General features: G+C 39.7%; 1 protein-coding gene across 1 annotated transcript; it reads right to left on the minus strand.

Moving 5' to 3' along the window:
• Window positions 1-3,203: 3,203 nt before the first annotated feature.
• Window positions 3,204-6,618, minus strand: LOC145305422 (uncharacterized). Its single transcript, XM_080147039.1, has 3 exons — window positions 6,355-6,618; window positions 4,990-6,045; window positions 3,204-3,217 (listed from the first exon to the last, which is right to left on the minus strand). Exons 2-3 carry the CDS (start codon window positions 5,807-5,809, stop codon window positions 3,204-3,206), a joined length of 834 nt encoding a protein of 277 aa, XP_080003165.1. The 5' UTR covers window positions 5,810-6,045; window positions 6,355-6,618.
• Between the last annotated feature and the right edge of the window lie 5,686 nt (window positions 6,619-12,304).

The following is a 12,304-nucleotide window of genomic DNA, read 5'->3' on the forward strand; positions in this document are numbered from 1 at the left end:
ATAAATAACTTAAGTTTGCATTTCAAATGAAAAATCTTGCGTCGATTTGAAAGTTTAAACGAAATTGCGTCAAAATTTGCGTTTTTTGTCTTTCGAAAAAAATATCTGATAAATCTACCGTAAAAATAAAATTCAAAGTTAAACAAGAACGATACTTATACTAAACTTTGGGTAGATTGATCTTGAGCAGACGTCTTGCGGAAGTCTCGTTACTCGTGGCGGCTGCGTCATCTGATAATTTGAACTTGCAAACCACGGTCCTCCCACCTGGGCGCACTTCTTCCACACGCCCCAATCTGAACTTCTTCATCAAATTTGTGCTATCGTCGATCAGCACCACGTCTCCCGGCTCGAGCAGCACCTTGTTGCTGCGCCACTTGACGGACTTGAGTAGCTCAGGCATGAGCTGCTCCTTGTACACCTGATGGAACTGACGGGTCAACTCCTCCAAGTTCTCCAGCCTCCTGGTGATGGGCTCTTTACAACCTGTCTCAAAGGTGCAGATTGCATCGTTGGTCCTGCCGCCTAACAGATCAGCAGGTGAAATTATTCTCCAGCAATTGACGTCATCTCCTTGGGTGGCATAGGTCAATGGCTTAGAATTCAAGACTCTTGCAGTCTCAGCACACAACACCAATAAATCATTGAAGGTTACAGTAGCACCAGCCAACTTTTTGTTCAACACACGCTTGACCAGCCCAACCTGCCTCTCCACAGTACCTACGAACGAGTGTGCTGCGGTGGGCACCAGATGCCATTCAAAATGCATTCGGGTATCCTTCAAAAGTTCATCCATAATTCGTTTGGCACCAGCCATATTGGTGCCTCTGTCTGTGGTAACCCTTCTAGGCATATTGTAAAACGCCTGAAGTTTTCTCAAGCCGACCAGCACGGCTTCAGTTGAATAATCAGTCAACACATCAACAAACACAGCCTGTGTAAATCTACAGGCCACAATCAACAACCAAACTTTGTACTTGGTCTTGAAACTCCTGGTGCCAACGCCAGGCTTTGTGACTTCGATCGGCCCCGCAAGGTCCATATGCACCTCCTTGAAGGGCACAGAGGGCTCGACACGATCTGGCAGAATATTAGCAATTGCGGGACTCGAACGCTTGGCATATTCAATGGAACATGCAGCACAACTCTTGACCACTTTCATAGCCTCCATGCGGCCATGTGTGATCCATGCATACCTGCGGCTTTGCGCCAACGTCTTACGATGGCCTCCATGCCCCAATTCATCGTGGGACTGTTGAAGGATGAGCCGCGCCAACCTGTTGTGGCGGCTGAGCAAGACAACACCTGGGCTGTCCTTCATAATCTTCCTGGGGCCTCCAGCAGCGGCCTCAAGAGCCTCATCTCCTCTCCCGGACATTTTCAATATTGTAAATGTCCTAAGAGGATAACATCCATCATGACCCACAATGGGCCAACAAACCTGGACCTTGTGATGATACGGTTGAAGGGAGTCGAATTTCCCCTCGGCGTCCATGGTCATCTCCTTCTCTTGGTTGAAGGAAGTCAAAAACAGGTCACAAACAGAATCCATGTATGTATTTGTGAAAGTATAGTTCTCATAATGCTTAGAACTATCATTGTTGCTAACACCATCCTCAATTGTTGCAACGCCACGTTTCTTGACAAGCAGCGTTTTAAAGCAGTTGGCAGCCTTAAGAACTGCGGCCACAGTCCTCCTTGCTTGCCTGTAGGTCCTTCTTGCCAGAGACCTCCAAAAATCATTGTCCACTACCTGTGTGAACATTACCTTGAGCTTCGCCATCTTGGGATTTAGCTCGCTCTCGGGAATGGATGCATTTACCTCACCCGCCGTCTTAACGGGCCACTGGTCCTGTTCCAGGCGCAACCAGCTTGGACCTTCCTGGTATGTAGATCCAGGTTGTACATCCTCAATCGTGCACAAACCACGCGTCACCAGGTCGGCGATGTTGTGCTGGGTTGGAACCCATCTCCAATCTTCAGGGCTCGTCAACTGTTGTATCTCGGAAACACGATGACTGTTAAAAACATTTAACATAACACTGTCACTGGATAGCTGAGCTAGGGCGCAGCTGCTATCACTAAAAAACACTTTGCCAGAAATGTTGAAAGGTAGGGCTCTGGCAACAGTATCCACAAGCCTTGCCAAAATTAGACAACTAAGCATTTCTAACCTTGGAATAGACTCAATCTTCACTGGTGCGACACGTGACTTGGCGCAACACAAAACTACATCATATCCTCCAGGAACTGGCCATCTCAGGTAGGTGATGGCTGCATAGGCCTGGTTAGATGCATCGCAGAAACCAACAAGCATTGGAAGCCCCAACGGCTTATCAGGAACCATCGAACGTCTGAACGACACATTTCCAAGTGCCGAACGGTCCTGGAGGCTGGACACGAGCTCCGACCTCAACTCTCCAGGTATAACATCATCCCAGTTGCATCCATGTATGCAAACTGAGCGCAGACAAAGCTTGGATTTAAGCAGCAATGGCGCTGCTAGACCCATTGGGTCATAAAGTTGTTGCACAATTCTCCAAACTTCACGTTTAGTTATCAACTCAGGTAGACTTCTCCAGAGGTCCTCCAGATCCAGATCCTCCAGTAACTTTCTACCCTTAATCTTCTCGCCGTGGTTGGCTCTGACAGGTAGGAACAACTTATCCTGTTTAGGGTCCCATACAAGGCCCAGAACTTTTACACTGTCAACATCATCTCCAGAATAAACAACAGATTTAAACTTGAAATTGCCAGGTGCAATCATATCTTCCAGCTCTTGGACCAGCTGGACAGCTTCAGGTTTGCTGTTATGACCGCTCAAACAGTCATCCACGTAAGTACAAGTCTCCAATTTGACCGATGGAGGATCTTGATACAAAATAAATTCAGAACTGAGTGGTTGCTGAACATCTCTCCACGCATCCTGCTGGGCTACAACGTCACAACCTCTAATCTTCTCAGATCCATAAACATCTTGAACATCCTGCTGGGAACGTCCACCAAAAATACGACCAGTGAGTCTGAGGGCGGTCACGGCCATATCTCCAGCCAAGGCCTCACCAAAGTTGATGGTTTTGGTAAGGTAGACCTCTGGCTCTCCATCAACTGTATCAGCGAAAAAAACACGTTTCAGCTGAGAATCTTCATAGGTAGCTAATAATGAATTGTAGAACTTCTGAATATCAGCCACGAATGCACACTTATAACCTCTGAACTGGATAAGATTGTGCATCAGAGTATATAATGGAACTGGGCCGTCCATCATAATACTATTGAGGCTTAGCCCCTTGCAGCAGAGGCTAGAATTGGCGCATATCCTCAACGGCGTGGAAATAGACTCTTTATATGCGCAGACTAGGCTCGAATAATACACGGGCTTAGTATAAGCTAGGTCTTCTGGCGAAGCTTTCTGATACACTCCACGAGACACAGCTTCTTGAAACACTTGGCAGAAGGTGCTGTATTCACCTTTTTTAATCATTCTCTGCCGGTCACGTAAGCAGATCTTATAGGCCTGCTCTGAATTGTCAAATAACACACTTGGCGGCTGCTTGTAGGGATATGAGGCCGTCCAAATATGGTTTTCAAGATCTAATGTCAGACCTTCTTCAATCAGCTGCCGCTTACGCACGTCCAAGGCGGACTGCCCGGCGGCTATGGCGGCGCAATGACGGCAGTTCTTACAACCGCTGCACATTGATGGCGGCTGTATTCCCAAACTCTCAGTACTCAGGAACTCCATCTTGCTGACCTCCAACTTCACAGCTTTACAGGCGACAGGATTAGCAACAGTCCTGCCATCTGCAGACACAACTAAATAGCCTGTACCAAATAAACTTCTGTACAGTCTAGAGTCACCAACCATTTTATCTGCACACGGGAACATAGCTGGTGTTAAATGGCCGATTAAAACATCAATCTTGCCGTCGACCATAGAAAAATTATCAGGCTTCATGTTGAAAATGTCGGCGGCGGCTGTAGGATCAATAGAACGCAACCCTTCTTCAGTACCAATGCTGGGCACTACCGCCGCCTCCAGAATATGTGAATTCCGGTTGCGGTCAACCAAACAAATCTTGACTGTAGGACATGCTTGGCTCTTTCCATCTGCCAGAGAAATAGTAGCTGTGCGACCAGTTGATGGCAACTCTAACTTCTTGGCAATACTTCTAGAAATCAACGTCAAATTTGCTCCACTGTCCCACATGGCATTGACGGTGACTTGACGTTTGTCAGCCGCCAACGCCGGGACCTGCTGCAACATCAGCATAAAATTGTTCTTGCTAAACAATTGTGATTCATACACTGCCGCAACTTGTCCACTAGCAACAGATTCATGTAATAATGAATTATGAGGCTGGTTGCAACTGTCAATGGTACAGCTGCCAAGCTTATCGGCTCTGGGACAATCGGCCACCCGATGCCCTTTTTGTAAGCAGAGCAAACAGGCGCCTATCTTCTTGATGAAGACTTTGCGTTCAGGAACAGACATATCCCTAAACTTGGAGCACTTAAACAACAGGTGATCAGAGTTACAACCTTCCGACGGGCAAGGCTGTTTCTTCTTGGTCTTAGCTGGAGACCCAGGTTTACCAACGGCTGTAGCTGCGGCCGCAGGATTACCTTTCTTCTTGGAGGGGGTGTCTACATCGATTGAACACCTCATCAAAATGGCGCCACGCTGTTCCTCTATAATCTTCAACAGCTTAGGAATATTTGGGGTATCCATCGAGCCCAACGCCAGGTTGAGCTTGTCCTGGAAATCACGTGGCAACTTCTTGGATAACATTTCCAAAAGAATAATGGTCAACCACTGGCTTGTGGTGACTTCCTCATCATCATCATCTTTAGTCAACTGCTCGAGCTGGCTAACTGCACCACCAAACTCTGCTAAGACTGTCACAATCTGGTTGGAGTCCGACGGTTTAGGCTTCTTCTCCCATTGGTTGAAAAGGCAGAGCATCTGACGTGTTTTGGACTTAAAACGTGCGTCGAGGTAAGCCCATTGAGATTCATATGATTGAATCTGAATTAACTGAAGTCTCAACTCTTTATTTTTGCAGACCTTTTCACTGCTCAACAATAACTGTAAATATGACGGGTCCTGTCCTACGGTAAGCTTTTTAAAATTGTCCTTGAAACTTACGTAGGCTGACTCTGAGCCGTCAAAGCTTGGAAGAAGGCGTTCGTCGACACGATTCATATATCCTGGCGTGAATATAGAACCGGTGCCGAACTGTGGTGTGCCAAACGGCGACACAAATGGCGATGCTGTCGAAGCACCTGCCGTCGTTGTAGGCGGCTTCACAGGTTCAAGCTTAACCTCGGCCAGCCGTTTCATCAAAGCAGACAAAGTGTTTATAATTGGTTCTGGTAAGGGAAAGTATGACCCTTTAATAACCTTCACAATCTTTAAGCAACGATCATATAGTTCAGCCTTATGGTCAGGCAAATTATCACCAACTAAATCAACAACACTTTGAATGTCACTAAGCTCCTCCATAGCATCTAGAGCATCTTTCAGAGCGTTATAATCTTTTTGCACAGTAATTATATTAGAATAAATGTCACTAAACTCCTCAAGCTCTTGGATTCTCACACCAAGCTTGCTAAAACCGACCATAATGCTATCGAATGTCTCGAACTTGTCATGGACAAGGATTGACTCCTTAGTGAAATGTCTAACATCAAGCTCTGAAGATTCACTGACCAACTTCATCACTTTATTTAGTTCACTGGTTAGGGCCTCGACGGCTGGGCGCAGCCGTAGTCCAAGTTGAGCGCCTTTATTCTTTTTAGGACCCATGATTGTCACAATAATTAACTGTACTGATTACGATTATAATAGTGTGTGGTAAGGTATCACAACCAACACATTCACAAAACTTCACAGATATTTTCTTAGCCGCATCTGTTCTGTCTCGTTTTCATTGTTTCGGAACGCATTCCTTGCGGTTCACGAATTCTTAATCTCCAAGCCCTCCGAATGACCAACATGTGAATGTTTACAAATGTGTATTTATTACCATGAAAACGGTGAATCTAAAACAAAAATATAAAAATTAATTACATAGTATTAATGGTTTATTATTTTTGTAGATCGAGGTTGCGTGATTTCAATTTAATTAAAAATATAAAATTTCTAAAAAACTTTAAATTGGCACGAAACATATTAAATAGCATCAGAAATTGATAATTTTAGATTCAAATGATCAATAAAATTAAGGAAAATATTCGTATGTCAAAAGTTAGCAGTTAAATGGTCTATTTGTTGAAAAATTAATGTTTTAAATTTCTTCGTGAAAATATACCATACTACACTTATTATTAAGAATTAAGATAAATTCTTACCACATTATGATGTCAAACTAAGCAGGAAGGCTTATTTGAGATCTTCCACGGATTAGAGCGCATGTATATCCATCCAATACATTATTTTTATTCACGTAGCTCTTCACATGGGAATCATCAAGGAAAAAATGTGCGCCTCTTTGTTTGTTTACAAGCGAAGCGCGGAGATAGTTAGGAATGCCGCGTAACACACTCATTCTCTGGTGTAAGGAAAAGGGAATTAATGGGTTCGAACTTGCCAGGGAATACAAGAAAAATCATTCCAACACATGATTAAATGGTTCTGATATATGTAGTTGTTTCCAATTTTTTTATCGTGAATATTTATCTACAGATGGGGTAACTTTGATTATTGTAATTGTTCATCAATTTATCGTCCATTGGCTTATCCATTATTTTCCCTGCTAGCCTCTTGCAAATTTTATTAAGAAATATAATGGGGGCGAACTCCTTTAACCCTTCCAAATAATAGCCTAAAACATGAAAGGACCAGACCAGTGTAAGGTTCCATAAAAAGAAGAGCTTTATAATAAGAAAGACAGACTAACAGGCATCTTTTCCTTCTCAAAAACATATCTTTATTGTAAATTTAGATCCTGGAATGCATTTCTTCTTCTTCTTAGCACAAGTTCCACCATGGATATTAAGGGATAAGACAATGGACGATAAATTTATGTACATCCACAATTAAGCTGAACAAAATTACCCTTATGTAGATAAGCATTTAATATTATTGGAACCAACCAATCGAAATCCAATAAAAGTACCCAACGAATTAGGTAATGTTTTTAAAACTTTGGGTACTAGTGTATAATCTACAGTAACATGTTCCCTTAACTCCATGACAATTTCCTAGTTTTGGCCACCACACACATTTTTAGGCACAGTGGATAATTTATTGGTTATTTATTTAGTGCAAGTTTATATACTATACAAGAGCCAACAGAAGGGGTTGTATCAACCTTTCTGGCAAAATTAGGAGAGTGGTTGCACCCCTCCCTACCCACACCCCTTGATTAGATTTCAAGGGGGTGTGAAATAAGTTGGATTTGTGCGTTAATTGTCCAGAAATAAAAGAATGCTTGTTTGACTTTTGATTATATTTGGGATTGGTCTTCTAGGTGTGAGAATTTATTATAATAAAATAACACCCATCTTATTACTTTACCCACCCCCACCCCTACAACCCCACAATTTTGGATCTAAGAACGGTGTCAAAATTCTTGGGTGTGCTTAGCACAGCCCCCTAAACAACAAAAATTGTTAGTTTGTGCGCCTGTATGTGGATTGGATCACTTGTTTTAAACAAAACAGTTTTTTGATCATATTGGAACCAAAAGAATAGCATAGAAATAAAATGTCCAAATTTTAATATTTTAAACCATTGTGCAGTGCATTTGTTTTGATTGACAGGGAAAGTTTTCACACTGGCAAGTGATGTCAACAGCTTCCAGTTTTTACAGGGATCTTCAGCCGACATTGTAGATAAAACAAAATAAAATGGTGTCTGATCGTCTATCTGTCCATTTGTCTGTCTATCCGTCTAACCACTGAACTGAAAGAGCTCTAGTTTTCCCACTGGCAAGTGATGTCAACAGCTTCCAGTTTTTACAGGGATCTTCAGCTGACATCATCTATAACAAAATAGAATGGTGTCTGTCTGTCTGTTTCAAGCTTTGGATCTCAGTAACCGCTGAACTAATTGGGCTCTAGTTTTCCCACTGGTAAGTGATGCCAACCGATTAGAGTTTTTACAGGTATTGTCAGCCGACATTATCTATAATAAAATAGCTTGATATCTGTCAGTCTGAAGGTTAAGATCTCAGAAACCGCTGAACTAATTGGGCTCTAGTTTTCACAATGGTAAGTGATGTCAACTGCTTATAGCATTACAGCTGAAATAAGCCAAATAGAGGGGTGTCTGGCCGTCTGTCTGTCCATTTGTCTGTCTGTCCGTATGAAGCATAAGATCTCAGTAACCGCTGAAATTGATAGGCTCTAGTTTTCACACTGGCAAGTGATGTCAACAGCTTCCAGGTTTTACTTCAGCGGACAATATCCTTCTTTTAAGAAGTAAGTTTTTTTTCTGAAGCGTAAGATTTTCGAATTAGTTCTCCATTCAGGCTATTTTTCTGTAACTTCCCTAACCCGTAGAATATAGCGATTACAGATGCTAGGGGGGCAGTCCTTACTATAGAAAATAATTTGGTTTAAAATGATTAAGTTCTCAATTTAAGGACTGGTTAGAGGCTATAATAATTCAAAGTTGAGTCTCTGGATGGTTTTATGCTATTTTTCATTTTACCTCTTCGAATACAGAGCCATTATGAGCTAGAGGTTCAACCGCTAGTATTTAATATGTTCATGGTTTTAAATAATATGTTAACAAAAATGAACAAATTTAAAAGAACCGGTTTTCGGTCTTAGTAACTGTTCTTGTTTTGGCTATTGCAGATTATTTTGCCGGATTATTGTCGATCCCTGATATTATTGAGTTAATTAGTGTTTTATGTAACATTCAAATAACTAAAAAGTACACAAAATGTGTTTTTGAAAGATGTTAAAATCTTTTTAAAAAAACTCAAAAATTATTCTTTTCATCCAAATAATAAAGTAACAGGATGTCTATTTGTACCGAAGGATCTCAGTAACCGCTGGACCGATTGGGTTCTCCTTTGCAGGGTAGGTCCCGGGAAGGTTTATAACTATTTTGAGGGAGTGTACCACCACTTTCTCGAGAGAAATCGCCCCTAGAAAAATTTATTTAACAAATAAAATAATAATTTAAAAACTAAAATTGAAAAGGGAGGGGGGTTGACTCCCTTTCCCCAAAAATGTCTTTTTTTACTTTTTCTTTATAACTCTAAATTAAAAAATTGGGTTATCAAATTCAACTCCCCCTCCTAAAGTGCCCCTGGAGGCCTCTAGGGGGCGTAGCCGCTAGTCATATAAAAAACCATTATTTCGCCCAGAGCAGGTTTCTTGCTATTTTTCAATAGGCAAGGGGTAGAAGGTAAAATAGGAAAAATTAGGACAAATCAAAAAATCTTTTTCTTTCTAAAAATAAATAGTAAATATAGGAGGAAAAGACAGAGAAGTACTGAATTAAATATAGCCTAATTATCAAATATTTTGCCTATGTCAAACTTCTATTAAATACTCCAAAAATATGTAAAAAAAACTTTTCATTTAAAAAAAAGATTCTTGCCAAATTTAATAACATTAATGAAAAGTTTTGAGATATCAGATTCGAGTCATACTAGATATATCATAAATGGCACATTCTGCTGCTATGTAAGAGAAGGTAATGAGATTAGGAGGAATGCCTTGGTTTGCTCCTCTGTTGGATGTTACTTAACCTTATGTCCTGTATTTAGCGTTAGAGCATGGCATCCCATTACAACCGGATGTTGTTCCGGCTTCTCTACTGGACAATCATTTAAAATCGGAGGAGAATCCCGCCCCAAAATTGGTAACTAACATAATTACTCAAAAACTTCTCAGTAATTTATTTAAAAAATAAATCAATATATATCGAAAGCTGGATATTATGAAAACAACAGAAAAATTTCCTTATTCTTTTGATCTAGCTAATTGATATTTACAGCAATGGAAAGTGATGGTTCCAATAATATCACTATTATGTTATCACAGTATGAATATAATCTAAATTATCTATCTGTGCTGTTATCATAAAATAACAATTAACTTTAGGCATGTTAACACTAAAGTTTTTGTCTCTGGAGTAATGTCCTACAATCCTTTGTCTCTTAAACCCAGGGATCTGAAGGGATAAGACAATGGACGTCATTTTGATATACGTCCCCAATTATGATAAATGGAATTACCCCTTCTGTAGATTTAAATGTTTGAAATGTTGATGTACTGCTGGTTTGGAACCAACCAATCTAAAACCCATCTATTAACATAACAAGATTAAAAACTTTGGTACCAGGGAGAAATATGTACAGTCCAATGTCCCCTCCCTCCGTGTTTAAACCATAAAATTATCTATGTAATTTATTCTTTGTCCAATCCGACCTACAGTCGTTTATATGAAGTATATCTAATTAACGCCTAAAATCTTATTTAACTCTTGTCAAAAAATATGAATTATTATTGCTAAAATGTGATAATTATGATGGTTTAAGCCAAATTTTTACACTCCCCCCAACCTCACGTATAGAATATTTGATGTAAAAATAATTATTTTAGTAGCTGCTAGAAACAACAACAAAAAACAAGGCATTATCTATAATTAGGGAAGTATAAAACAGATAGACAAGCGGACAATGCAAGTTATAGAGCAGGTTTAATACTTATATTTTTTTGTAGCGTGACTGACAAACAGACAAACCAAGTACATTCATTACATACTATATAATGCTCATTAGTACAGGGAAACACTACCAAAATTATAATTTCTTACATAATAGACGAGAAAATCACATCTCCCTCATAGCGTTACGGACGGACGGACAGACAGATAAAGTAAATTATAGAGTTGTTTTTCTACTAAAAGGAAGTTACAGTAAGCTCTAGAATACAAACCTGTTATTTAAGCTAACTTTTTATTAAGATAAGAAATCAAATATATTACAAACTTTCTTTTTCTGTATTTTAGTCTAGATACGAATAGGTAAAATTTTTGTGAAAAAATAACAGGATATCAAACTGTTTGTCTGTCTGTGTGTCTAAAAGATCTCTCTAACCACGGAACAGCTTCTCATAGGTCCTGGGAAGGTGTTAACTTTTTGGGGAGGATACCTAGGGAAATCAAATCAGGAAAACAATCCCCAGGAAAAATTCTTTCAAATTTCTTTAAAAATAGAGGGTTGACTTCCCCCCTCCTCTTTCCTTAAGTGCCTCTAGAGACCTCTAGGTATGTATCCGCAAGATACAACACATAAATATATATTTTTGCAGTGTGTAATTATTGGGCTTTTTTAAATATTTTTTTCATTTATATCTAAACCTATTTCATATTTAATGAAGGACAACATTGTAAAGTTAAATTTTATACATTTTATGATTGTAACAAATAAAATTTTATAAATTCTTTATATTATGTTTGTGTATGTGTGTGTTGCTTGTATTTGTAGGTGTAAGTTTGCTTCATATAAGAAGTATTACAAGTTTACAGGACGTGGGTTTTATACAGCAAAATTTATTTAGCTATCATTGCAATGAATCATTTGATGTTTCATATTATTATCATGTTATAAGGGGCAACATAGCTCTGTGGAAATGCACTAAGTTACAGTGGTGAGAATTTGAGTCCAATCCAATTCCTGTTGCTATCACAACATGTTGTCCCAAATTCTCCTACCAATTCACGCATCCTCCCCCTAGTTGCGGTAGAAGAGAAAATACCAACACATCTCTGGCTCTCCAGGATGGGGGATCTGTGCGCGAGTGGTGACGGCATTGATAATCAGCCATTGCGATTGACGTATGATCCACGGACACTAGACCCACTATAAATAAAAAAAAATATACATATATTGTCAAGTATGTGTATGACATACTGTATGAAGACTGTGTGTGTGTTTTTTAGACAAATTAAGTACTTTTAATACAAATGTTATAGTTTTGGATTTAAGGCTTATTTCAAATTTTTGATGTTTACATTAAATTTTGTTTGGGATCATACCCCATCAATTTTGCATTAAAAAAACAGAGAACATATTTTGTTGTTTTTTTTGCTGTGAAAGCCCCACACCTCCCATCGCCATAAAGTTATATTGGAAATATGCCCTGATATTTTGCTATTGGCAACATCTGTGTTCTTCTTTTCCAGTATAGCTTCGAAACCGATGAATATCCGCTGGATTAGAACCGGTTTTCAGCTATACAAAAAAATCATGTATAGCATCGTATAACATACAATTTTACACAAATATCAAAATATGTAAATTTTGTTATGTTAGTCTTTTGTCCCCTCAGGTCT

The sequence above is a fragment of the Acartia tonsa genome, chromosome 14 (assembly GCF_053477335.1).
Source record: "Acartia tonsa isolate MP-2025a chromosome 14, ASM5347733v1, whole genome shotgun sequence".
NCBI classification, from domain to species: domain Eukaryota; kingdom Metazoa; phylum Arthropoda; class Copepoda; order Calanoida; family Acartiidae; genus Acartia; species Acartia tonsa.